Source organism: Phyllostomus hastatus, unplaced genomic scaffold (assembly GCF_019186645.2).
Source record: "Phyllostomus hastatus isolate PE091 unplaced genomic scaffold, TTU_PhHast_1.1 phas_contig_150, whole genome shotgun sequence".
NCBI classification, from domain to species: Eukaryota; Metazoa; Chordata; class Mammalia; order Chiroptera; family Phyllostomidae; genus Phyllostomus; species Phyllostomus hastatus.
The window spans coordinates 30,046,027-30,058,262 of record NW_025333611.1 but is presented as its reverse complement, the minus strand read 5'-3'; the positions used below and the strand labels follow the sequence as shown (position 1 = coordinate 30,058,262).

Below are 12,236 nucleotides of genomic sequence, written 5' to 3'. Positions count from 1 at the left end.
GCTCAGCCTCTCGAGTTTTGAGTGTGTTTGGTTTGAAATATATTATATTGAAATGAATAAGAAATGACCTGTTATAACATTCAATTACTAACATGACTTTGTCCCCCGCCCAGCAAGATAAACTAGTGGGCTAACAATCAGGTCCCGCCCCTGAAGGAGAGTCTCACAGGCACTGTGATCCATTTGGGACCACTTCTTGCTGTTGAAAATAAGCTCATCAGCACACAGGAGAGGAGCCGCCCTCCCACAATCCAGTGCAGGTGATGCACTGTGGCAAAGGGTTGGGGCAACCAGGGCGACCGGGGAACTTGGCCTGGGAAGGCTGACTGGGAAGAGAAGCTCTGCCATCCCCGCCAGGCAAGAATGAGGTTTTCTCCGGCAAGGGCAAGCAGAAGGTGAGGACAGAGAACACAAAGACAGTTAAGCCTATCAACGGTCCGAGCGTCCCTTTACCGCGATTCCTGGGAAATAATTATTCCTATCAGTGGCCATCTCATACAGGGCATTTAAGAGAGTGGGTTCATTAAAGAGAGTCAGGATCACAAACTCATTTAAGTCTCCTTGAACCTGTTTAATCAAAATGATTTTCTGCTCTTCTCTATTACAAGCTGAGTTTCTGTGGTGACAGATTAATGACTGATCTGCTAGGCCATACCACCTCTCTTGTCACCCACCACTCCGACTGAGCCGGCCACCATTCATCCCATCAATAAGCCCCACTTGCCCTTGAAACTCATTATAGCTGAGCTGTTGGGATCAGCTGACAGATCAGATGCTCCCTGACACCCCAGTTCTGCTGTGGAGACCACCAAACCCCACAGAGTGTGGGGGGGACAGGATGTGGCTGGCCCTCAGGGTCTCATTAGAGTTACAAACTCAGGTCACTCTGGAGTAAGATAAATGCCAAAGCAGCACTTCTGATTCTTTGGGCGGGCTACAGGTAATTATCCTGGAGTTAAATGTCAGGGCTAGTTTCGTGTGTGCAAAAGAAAGAAAATGTCATGTTTGGTGTAAGCAACAATATTATTTTAATTGAATCAGAAGCTCATTATTAGCAGAAGATAAGCCCTGATGTGACCCCTACAGTAAGGTGTGTCCACTCGGCTTCCCATTCCATTGTACTGTCTCGGCCCAGGGTTCCTCACTGGTCGCTCTGCACACAAGTCAGGGAAGACCTGCAATGTGCTATCGTGGAGGCAGATGCCCAAACCCACTCCACTGCTGACTGGCTGCTGTGCACAGTGAGAGGCTGGAATCAGGCTGCCCGGTTCTGGTCCAGGCTCCTCTGCAGCCCAGCTCTGCTAACTCTGGGCAGGGGACTCAGCCTCCTGGTAAATCTGGGATAATAACAGTATCTCTCTCCTTGGGTTGTTGTGATTTAAAAGAGATTATATACATATATATATATATGTATATATATATAGTACCTTAAACAATGTCCTGCACACTAAGTGCTTCATTAAAGTTAGATATTCTCTATTTCTGCAATGTTTTAATTTTTAATTACAATCAGCAGGTATTACCTTTATGAGAACAGCTTATTTAAGAAGAGAAAACATAAGAAACGTGTGACAGTGTAAGAGAAAAGGTTTCCTCCAGCAGACAAGAAGTTAGTACCTGAGTAAGAGATCATGTTATTTCTCTTGCTCGCCCTTAGAGCCCCCAGCATGTGGTAGACAGTCAAATATTTGTTAAAATGAATGAATATCCAAATGAGTGTAGGAATAAACCAAGGGGAATTTGCCCATGGAAATGGTTATGGAAGCCAAATAAGACAAATTGGGAGATGGCTGTGGCTTCTTGCCCCTTAACTTCAAACCACAGTGAAGTTAACGGGCAGGGGGCAAGGAGCACACTGCCAGCCATCATTTCTGTGTCGAAGTTCACACACTCGCACACCCATGGGTGTCACCAGCTCCCTAAAGGGCACCCATAGTTTTCAGCTTCACAAGTTCAAAAATTACTTCCAAATATCCTTCCCCCAAGGGCAAAAAAAGGATGAGTCATGGAAAGGCAAGATGTTTTCTTTCACAATGACATTCAAAAACTGACAAGCATCGTACCAATAATCTCAGGGCAGTATTCCAAAGGCATCGGTGGCGTCAGCAAAACAACTCAAACAGCAGCAGAGAAGCTGAGCTTCGTCAACCTCGGGCAAGGCCTGGCTCAGTGAAAGTATCTGACTGGATGGGCCACTGCACTGGCTGAGCTGTGTCCCTTGTCCACTGAGCAGCTGGTTTCTAGGGGAAGCAACCTTTCACTCCCTGGTCCCAGGGGACTGAAGCTGTGTGGTTATTCCAAGCAAATGGTCCAAATGAAGACATTGGACTTGACCTAAAAGATTATCTAGTGTAAGTTTCACAACACTTTAAAGAGGTTAATGGCATTAAATTATGCCTGATCCATGGCTAGCATCAGAGGACCCCACAAAGCATATAAAATGTTGATGAATGAAGATATGTGAGACTTTTTAAACATTTTAGATGTTTTAATGTTACATTGAATTAAATTATCATTTTAAAAAATCTATGCTGCTTAAAACATTAGTTTCACACATCAAATTACTCCAGAAACAAAAAAGCAGCACATTTGAACAGAGAAGCTTTTCTCTTTCTGTTATGCTGTGGACATTTTTATAATATGTAAGACGTTATTCCCTAAACAAACTAAAAATGCGTGTTTAGAGTATGGATTTCCAGCACTCATCCCAGAAACGTGGAATCGGAATCTCCGGGGGAGAAGCTGGTGCTGGAACTGAGCAAGCACCCCAGAATGAGCTTCAGGATAAGTCAGGGCTGTAAAACACTGATCCAAGGATAAGAAATACCACCATTTTCAAGAAAGACAGGAAATGAAGAAAACCCCAATTTTTAAAAATTTAAAGATAAATGTGAAATGAGAATAATGCCATGCTTGTGGTACACAGAGACTATGAACCCCTGAAGAGGCACAGAAGCACAGTAAACGTCCCCACGTCGCTCCGGCCGCAGCTGCTCTCGATCTGACCCAGCTGCCACGGGAAGCCGTCCGCAAAAGGACCTCTCCTCCTCCACCCCTGGCTCAGCCTCCCGTCTCTAGCCAAGTTAAGCATCTGCCCCATTCCTCAATTCTATCTAAAATGTAATGATAAAAGAAACAAACAAAAATGATTTCTACTCTACGTGAGTCCGTGAATGGAAGCTCCATTGGGGCATCTTTGGGTGATTTGGGCACCTTTTCCAGCCACAGGCAAAGATGGTCAGTGCAGGGCCCCCAGAGCTGCACAGAAGGGGCTGACAGAGGTTAGCAGGGCAGGGATCCCATGGGCAGGTGAGGGGAGCAAGAAGAATATCCGCTGCAAAATTAAGACTCCCAAATAACTGTGGAGGTCACTGAAAGTGTTCGAAAGCCCGCTTCAAACAGAAACAGCCCACAGTCAACTAGGGGAAGTGGGGAAAGGAACAGAAAAAGGGGAGGGAAGTGAGCCCCCACTCAAGGCTATGGGCGCACCTGTTCCTCTAGACTGGGACCTGGAGAGGTGCTCTTTGCAAAGTACAGGAAAACATCTGGATTCACTGGAATCCTCAGACTCTCCCCCTGCGAGGGATGGGGACACCCAGAACAGGGCTGAGAGGAATCCAGTGAGAGAGGGTGACTCCTGCACATCTCCCACCTTCAAGAGCCCTGGGCTTGTTGACAAGAACAACAGAGGCTCCTGAGTTTGGGTCTCTCCCAAGAGCAGGCATTCCCAATGTTTGGTAACATAAAACTCCTTTTCCAGTCACCCACAGGCACCAGGCCCCAGCCACCCCGGGCAGCCTGTAGAAGAGCTGGCAGCAGCCCCCACAGCACAGAGGGGATGCCATCCGCTGGAAGGACTGTGCCAGGTGCCTCTTGCCCCTGCATCCCCTGGGGCACACCTGGGGAGCAGCAGCCAGCCTCAGGGCCAAAGCAGGCAGCAGATGGGCCTCTGGGTGCCCAGAAATAACCTGCTCACCCAGAGGAGCAATCCTGGGCTACCCAGGCTCCTCTTCAGGGCAGGGGACCAATGCCATGAGCCCCCTGCCCTTTCCCTTCCCCTAATGTTGTCAGAGGTCAAAATCTCCACATTCCCCTTCCCCCACCTTTTTATCAGGCCACTACCCTGTCCCTCCAAACACCTGGAACACTTGGAACACCTGACTCTTTAACAAATGAGCTGAGTGCACCCTAAACCTAAGGTCCGCAGCAGAGAATCTGGCACACCCTAGAGATGGCTCAAATCACTGCTGCCCCGGGGAAGTTCTCTGGGGGGCTCAGCAAAGTAAACCACCAACGTCAGGAGAATTCAGAAGCTCAGGGAGCCCCTCTCTCTGCAGCTGCTTACTGTTCACAGCATGTTTAGTTCTGTCACCACCGCCACCACCCCCCCCCCACCACCCCAGTCCTACAAATACACACACCTGGACCACAGGTACCAGGTAAGGAGAATCAAGCCTTCGAAGTTCTCTTTAAAGTTATTCTTAGGCATGCCGCAGCCCATGGCCCTGGGACCCCCCAAGCAGCCCTGGGAGGTCTGCACCAGTTCCACCTCCGCGCCCTCCCCGCTCCCGCCACTTCAGAGACCCCGGTTCACAGAGGCTCCCCTCACCCCCGCCCGCAGGGCAGCTTAGTGGTACTCACGTCTCGAAAGCGGTTCCAGTACTTGTCGCGGTCGTACTGGGAGACGGTGCTCAGCCACTGGTCATTGTCCAGGAAATTGCCGTTGGGCCCCGCGCCTCCCGCGAGCGCTTCCAGGTGCCGGCTCTCAACCTGGAGGACGCACCACGCCGCGGCGGCCGCAGCCAGCACCGCGATCGCCGGCATCTGCGGGGCGGGGGTGCGCGGCGCCGTGAGCGGGGAGCCGGCGGCCGCTAGCCGTTTGCCGACCGGAGCGCCGCGCGCAGCCCTGGTGGCCCCGCTGCAGGGGCACCCCTTGCACACCTGGGGCGCCTGTCGCGGATCTAGAGACCCAGGGACCTCTCTCATGAATGGCGGCAGGGATAGCACTCAGTCTCGAAGGAAGAGGCTGCGTCACAAATGAGGGGCTGCTGTCAACTAAAAAAGACCCCTGTCAGCTCTTCTCTGGGTGCCCACAACCCCGCTACTCTCACGCGGGAGGCTTCAGGACCCCTCCGCAAAAACGCGGAGCCTCGGCTCCACAAACCGCACTACCACAGACGGCGCCCGGGGCTCCGAGCAGGATGTCCAGGCTCGGGCAGGATGGGGCGCGGCAGAGGGTTCCTGCAGCTGGGAGGGTCTCTCTTCGCCCACCCGGCCGCTTAGGCGTGAGGGGCGCGCGGAGGTACCCCAGGCCCCGGACCCTGCCAGCCCCTAGGTGGTCGCGGGGAGGTCCCAACTACACCAAGTTGGGGCGCGGGGTTCTGCGGGCACGTACCTTAGGGGCCGGACCGGGTCCCCGCGTCCGAGTTGCCTGAGCTCCTGCGGTGCGGTCGCGGAGAAAGCTGACGGGCCTCTCACTGACCAGCGCTCCTGCCACCCGCCGCCTCGCGTCCAGCCGCTTTGTGAGCCCGCGGCGCTCTGGCTCCGCTCGAGCTCAGGCTCGCTCGGGCGCGGCGTCCGCTGGCGGAGGGGCCCAGGCGCGCGAGCCGAGGCCTCTGGCGACCCCTGGCGGCCACACGCAGCAGTGCCGCCTGACCCGCGTACCTGCCGCCCCTGGTCCAGCACAGGCCGGGAGGATGTGCTAGTCCACATCTTTACTGCAGGACTGAAACAAGCTTTCTCAGGCCACACTGGTGAGAGAAACTGAGGGGATGGGGGACATAAGGCCAAGAAGCTGACCAACACTAAGGCCTTCTCAAAAGGACCATAGTAGGGCCACCCGAATCAGAATCGCCTTAGTTGGGGGGAAAAGGGGGCTCCTTAAAATGGGGATTCCTGACTCACTCCTCAGGCTTGCTGAATAAGCATTCCTTAGGAGGGTCTCCCTGAGGAGAGTACATTTCTTCACTGACCATCCCAGGTCATGCACGCACCCACCCGCTCCTCTGCACTCCATGCTCCGTACCATGCCCACGGCTTTCCGTCCCTAAGACAGCCCTCCTGGCCTCCGTTTCTATCATTTCTACATCCTCTGTCCCCACATTGGCCCTGTGGGTGTGCCTCAGTGTTCTGCACAGAAGCCCTTGTCTGCTGAACTGGCCCCAGCATCAGCCTGCTGGGTTTTCCTAAAGGGGAGGGCAGGGCATTGGGGGGGAACTAGACCTGGCTTCAGAGACAGGACACAGAAACAGGAGGCCAGCCTGACCCTCTGTGCCCCATTCACCTTCCAGATTCTCAGCCACGCCACGCCCAGTGGAATAGGGCTGGAAGGAAATTAATGCAACCTCCCTGTCTGCATACAGGTGACACTCACCTGCTGCCTTCCTCTTGTACAACCATACCACATTCCTCAGACACCTGAGAGCTCTTTTAGAACAAATCTGATGCACTCACTCCTCTCTCCTCGGCACACACTTAACAGTCTTTGTGTTGCTTTCCCAATAAAGACCAAACTGCTGGGAGGAGTACCCAGACCCTGCACACGGGCCCCTGCCTGCTTCCTCCGCTGCCTCTCCTGCCACTCTCTCCTCATTCCCTGACTTTCTGGGCAGGCTGGCCTTGGTGTAAACCTCTGCGGAGGTGGGCACCCTCTGGCACTGGGCATCCACTTCTGCCGAGCCACTGCCCACACCGGCCCCCAACGCAGGCCACATTAGTTCCCCCCAGCTCATTCATTGGATCTCTTCAGAGGACATCTTGTGGAGCCTGTGGACCCGGCCAGGACCCTAGCAACACCCTCCTTGAGAACACAATGCTTCTCCAGCTATAAGCTCACTGCCCTTGCAATCATTCCACATCTCTGCTCTGCACAGAGCTGGAGCTCTGTGAGGACAGGGGCCATGTCTGGCTTGTTCACTGCCACTCCCGGTGCCCAGCTCAAGCTCCTGACACACAGCAAGTCTTCAGAAAATATTTCATGAATGAATGAATGAATGAGTAGCACTCAATCATGGTCTGAAACCACAGCCAACATGCCCCAACATGCGTGATGCAGTCTGGTGTAAGTTGTACTACAAATAATTTGGTTGTGTATATTTTAATGTATAGAATTTGGATTTTTTTTAAGTAGCAGATGCTTACCCCAACATTACTCTGATTTACATTCCCAGAAGCATTCTTGAAAGGGAGACAAAGGAGCAGAGTCATAGCTACATATTGGGAACTACATGTCATCCACAGTTTATTTTATCATGGGAGAATTTTAGGCACTTCAGTGTCATGTTCTGGGCATATCACAGCAGGAGAGAGGTTTAGAAATGATAGAGAGAGTGTTTTTTACTTTCATAAAAACCCAAGGAAGCAGCTACTTCCCCCATTTTTCTGCCCAGTTTGATGACAAAACTCCAGACAATTGTCCCCAGATGTCATTTCGACTTCCTCAGCTCCACTTCAGCCTTCCGCCCATTCCAATCTGCCTTTCTTCATCACAGACTAACTGAAGTGACTCGTCACCTTCAGCAACCTCCTCCCAGTCTCCACCCTAAATGGGCAGCCCTCACTCCTCCCCTGCTTGGCCTCTGAGCAGTTAGGCCCCGAGACACCCTACTGCTCATTCCCAGGCACATACCAGAGCTTCTCGGGCTCAGGCCTCGGCCCTCCCATCCAGTCCCCTGCTGAGAGTCTCTAGGTCTATTTCCAGCCCAGAGTGGCTGATGACTTCCAGCCATACATCCACCTTCACACTTGACATCTCCTCCACATGTCCTGTGGGCATGTCTAACTTTACCAGGTCAAAACAGAGGTCTAGGTTTCCCTCCAGAAACCTGTGCTCTGAGTCATCCCTACTCCAGTAAATGCATCTCCATCCGTGTGGCTGCAAAAGCCTGAAGCCTGAGTCATTTTCAATCCCTCCATTTCCCTCACCCCTCACTTCCAGTCTGTCAGCAGGCTGATCCATTCCACTTCCAAGTCCTCCAGCCCATCCGCTTCACTCTGCCTCCAGGGGCACCACCAGCCACTTGGTGGTCACGTCTCACCCGGAGGGCTGCAGTGGCTTCTTGGTGAGTTTCCTGGATTCTTTCCTTTCCTTTCCAAGCCACTAACCACTCAGGGGTCAGAGTAGTCTTTTTAAAACAAAAACCACCCACTTGCATTAAACCACTCACTGGCTTCCCATGACTCTAAAACAAAAATCCAGACTCCTCCCCATGCCTGGCAAAGCCCCACACCATCTGGTCCCTCCTGTCCCTTTCCCTCCCTGGACTCTAGCCACTCCTTGTCACGGTTATGCATGCAGGCCAGGCGTGTTCTCACCTTAGCTCCTCCCTCCGACTGGGCCTCTGCCCGGAGTGGCCCTCTTGCTGCTCTTCACAGGTTAGCTCCTTCTTAGCCACCAGATCTCAGCTCCAACCACACCACCTCACTGAAGCCCTCCCTCCTCACCCTCCCATCCCAGGTGGGCCCTCCCCATTCCAGCCGCTTCTCTGCTAGATGCTGGCCCCTGGCTGTTCTCCTAAGAGTGCTCTGTTCTTTCGTCTCTCTGTTTCCCAATGTGAATATGAATTCCAGGAGGGCAAATATATTGTCTTTTTTACTGTTGTAGCTCCAGGCTTATCTCAGAGCCTGGCATTCAATGGGCACTCAATAAGTATTTATCCGGTGACTGAATGAATGAATGCAGCAAATTCCATAACCCTTAATGCATCCCAAAGTTTGAAAACTGTCTGGAGAACTTCCCTCTCATGGCTCTTAAGTCCCTCATTCTACAGAGCCAAGTTGTGCTGTTTTGACAGTGCCTGTCCCCATTTTAATCAGAGGGCATCTGCTCTTGGCCAAGCTCCAACCTCAAGACGGGCATCTTCCCTGTAACCACCTACGGGGTGGAAAGAGCAGCCAGAACACCACTGGCAGGTGTGAGGGAGCTGGGTCTGGCCAGAGCAGAGAGAGGACGTAACCTTGGAACAGGGGCAAGGAGGCTGGAAGCTGGAGACCTGCCGTGAACTCAGCCAGCACTTGCAGGGACAAATGCCAGATTTATTCAGCTGCGGGAAGCACTCGGGACCAAGATCAATACTGAGCCTTGGGGCTGTATTTCTGCTTTTCAGTGGCTTGCGCAGAACTATAATAACTCCTTGTTTTAACACAGTTCTTATTTCCAAAGAGCCCCACATGTTTTATTTTTGGTTTAATAGACCCTCCCACATGAACTACTGGGTAGTGTGAAGCAGACATAACTGCCACATAACTGTTTTATGTGGAGCACAGGTTGGGTGAATTGCTGAAGGTCACAGAAAGAGAAAAGGATGAATCTAGTCATGGGAGTTTGGGGTGCAGCCCCCACTTCAGGATGCTGTGCTGGCCAGAGCGCAATTCACCCATGGGGCTCCATCTGACAAAGGGGTGCCTATAAGACTTACCTTGTCACCAACCCAGGTTTGTTTTAGCTGCAAACTCACATAGCTCCTGCTATGTGGCCTCTCCATTTGGCTCTCTCGCTGGCACTTTGAATTCAGTGTGTCCAAAACTGAACGTTTGAGCTGCATCCTTCAGCCAAACCTGCTCGCCTTCTCCTGTCCCCACCTCAGGAAAACTGCCACCACCACCACCCCAAATGCTGGTGTCATTCTGACTGTCTTCTCAGTCCCCACTTTCAGTGAATCACCAACACGTCAGCACTATCTTTGCGTACTTCCAGTTCCACTCACCCTTCCCCGCCTAGAGTGCACTTCCCTGCACCTTCCACCTGCACTTCACAAAGCCCCTTACGGGGGTTTCTGTTTCTGGGCTGGCCACTCATTCTCCACACAGGTGCCAGAGTGGTCCTCCCTCAGTACAAACATGATCCCTTCTCTTTCCTCCTGTCCTGCACCCTCAGGATAAAGAGCAGGCACCTCCCCGTGACGACTGTGCACCCTGCCATGCCCAGGGGCTGCCAGCCACCACTGTCCCACACACCCTTCGCTGTCCCCCCTGACCATCTCCACCCAGCCTCCTCCATCTCATGGCCTTTTGAGAGGGGGCTCCCTCTCATCTGACACTCTCCTCCTTCCCTGCCCTTCTTCTGGCCAACCCCCACTCGCTCTTCAGGTACCAGCTTCACTCCAAGTCCTCAGACAGGGCTCTCCTGACCCTGACAGCCTCGTGGCACTCATCACAGGTGTACACTATCCATCTACCACTAGACATTCAGGGGGACAATGGCAGGGTCCAGGTATGTGTCTGTCCCGTTTGCTGCTGAACCCACAGTGCTTTAAAAGCACTGCATGCATAATAGATGCACAATAAATATCAACTGAGTCGGTGAATGCTCATGGAGTAATGTATTTAAAAGTTCCTTCCCTTCTTAGAAGCAAAGAAGCTCCCAGGTCTATGCTGGTATCTTAACCTCAAAACACTCTGTGGATGGAAGGTGGGATGGCATGATCTCTCCACTCCCAGGCTATTCTGCAGGTTTGAGGCTGATGTTGCAACATATCCCGGCCCCAAGAGGAGGAAAATGAAATCGATGCATTTCTTGACACCATTGAAAACAGCTCACCCAGCAGGCCTGTAACTTTTATGAACACGTCGATTTCACCTATTGATTATATATCTGTATTCAGCAGAGCTCATTCCATCTCCCCACGTCGCCCACCACCAGCCCCACCCCTCACACACACTCTTTCCCCATGCAGAGCCATGGCAAATGGGCAACCTGGCGTGGAAGGAATTGATTTTAAGCAAATAAATAGTTCACAAATAGATAAAAATAACTGTCGGCAAAGCCTAATGGCCAAGCAACTACACAGGGACAGAGCAGAGGGAGCTGAATTCCTGCCTGCAGAGAAAAAAATCACGAGGGTAATAGTGGCAGTGCCATTTGCTGGTGTGCACACAGCACGTGTGATGCGCCAGATACCGCATTCCTGTGTGTTACCCGATGTCATCCTCACGACAACACCATGTGAAGTGGCCTCTGAGACAAGCCCCATTTCACAGATGGACACACCGAGTCCCGGGCTTGTGTTATCACGCATGCAGGTCCCCTCAGTGAGTGACTGGGAGAGCCTGCATTGAACCCAGCACTGCCTGATGTCAAAGGTCCCACCGTGACCCATGACACTACTCAACGGGCTGCCTTCCCCCTTGCAGCCCTCTGGGTCTCCCTCAGCCCCCCACACTAGATTTCACACCGTTAAAAAGTTATCTTTTGACAGAAATGAACTGCTACTGGCTCATTTATCCACAATACATGTGCTCATGAAGGTTAGTGCCTGCTCCCATGGAATGTATGGTCTCGTCGGTTAAATGGAAAATCACACTAATTATTTACATTTGTGATTATGGATGCTTCAAAAGGCAGTGACAACTGTGACTCGCTGAACATGGTACCAAAGGACTTGAAATGACTCAAGGCCGCCAATGCTGATGTAACCTTGTCATCCTGGGATGTAAAGCAGTATCTGGCTGCCAGGCACCACATGTTCGGTCCTCACCCAGGAATACTGACACCTCCTCTGCCTCCCACAGAGATGGCTGCTCCCAAGGTCTCAACCCACCTCTGTGGTAGTCCAGGTACAGCCTACGTGGCCAGGGATGACAGGTAAGAGACTTCCAGAGACTGATGTTTTTGTGAAAAACCACTGGGGATGAGAAGGACCGGGGTTACTCTGGGGAAGGCAACCTCAGAATCTTCATTTAGCTACTCAACAATCCGCTATGGAGCAGGCCTTTGTGTCAGACTCGATGATGCTGGGACACAACAGGGGAATGGGACAGACAGAGTCCCTGCCCTCGTGGAGCCTATTCTTTTAAGATTATATGTTATGCATTATGCTATTACAGTTGTCCTGATTTTCCCCCTTTGCCACCCTCTACCCAGCACCCCCCATTCCTTCAAGCAATCCTCCAACCACTGTTCGTGTCCATGGGTCATGTGTATAAGAACTTTGGCTGCTCCATTTCCTGTACTGTACTTGACATCCCCGTGGCTATTCCGTAACCACCTATTTGTACTTCTTAATCCCCTCACCTCTTCACCCATTTCCCCAAGCCCCCTCCCATCTAGCAACCATCAAAACACTCTGTGTCAATGATTCTGTCTCTGTTCTTCTTGTTTGCTTAGTTTGTTTTTTAGATTCAATTGTTGATAGATATGTATTTTTTGCCATTTTATTCCTCATAGTTTTGATTTCCTCTTTCTTAAGTAAGTCTCTTCAACATTTCATGTAATAGTGGTTTGGTGATGATGAACCCCT

General features: G+C 51.7%; 1 protein-coding gene across 3 annotated transcripts in view; it reads right to left on the bottom strand.

Moving 5' to 3' along the window:
- SPOCK1 (SPARC (osteonectin), cwcv and kazal like domains proteoglycan 1) overlaps nt 1–5,535 on the bottom strand; it is a 457,538-nt gene extending 452,003 nt beyond the window's left edge. For 2 of the 3 annotated variants that reach the window (XM_045829487.1, XM_045829496.1), the window contains exons 1-2: nt 5,396–5,521; nt 4,642–4,824 (exon numbers count right to left, since the gene is read on the bottom strand). In XM_045829487.1, the coding sequence (XP_045685443.1) occupies nt 4,642–4,824 (183 nt within the window). In that variant the 5' untranslated portion in view covers nt 5,396–5,521. Of the gene's footprint in view, nt 1–4,641; nt 4,825–5,395 lie in introns of all 3 variants that reach the window. The other variant, XM_045829505.1, reaches the window with a different exon arrangement.
- Nucleotides 5,536–12,236: the final 6,701 nt, after the last annotated feature.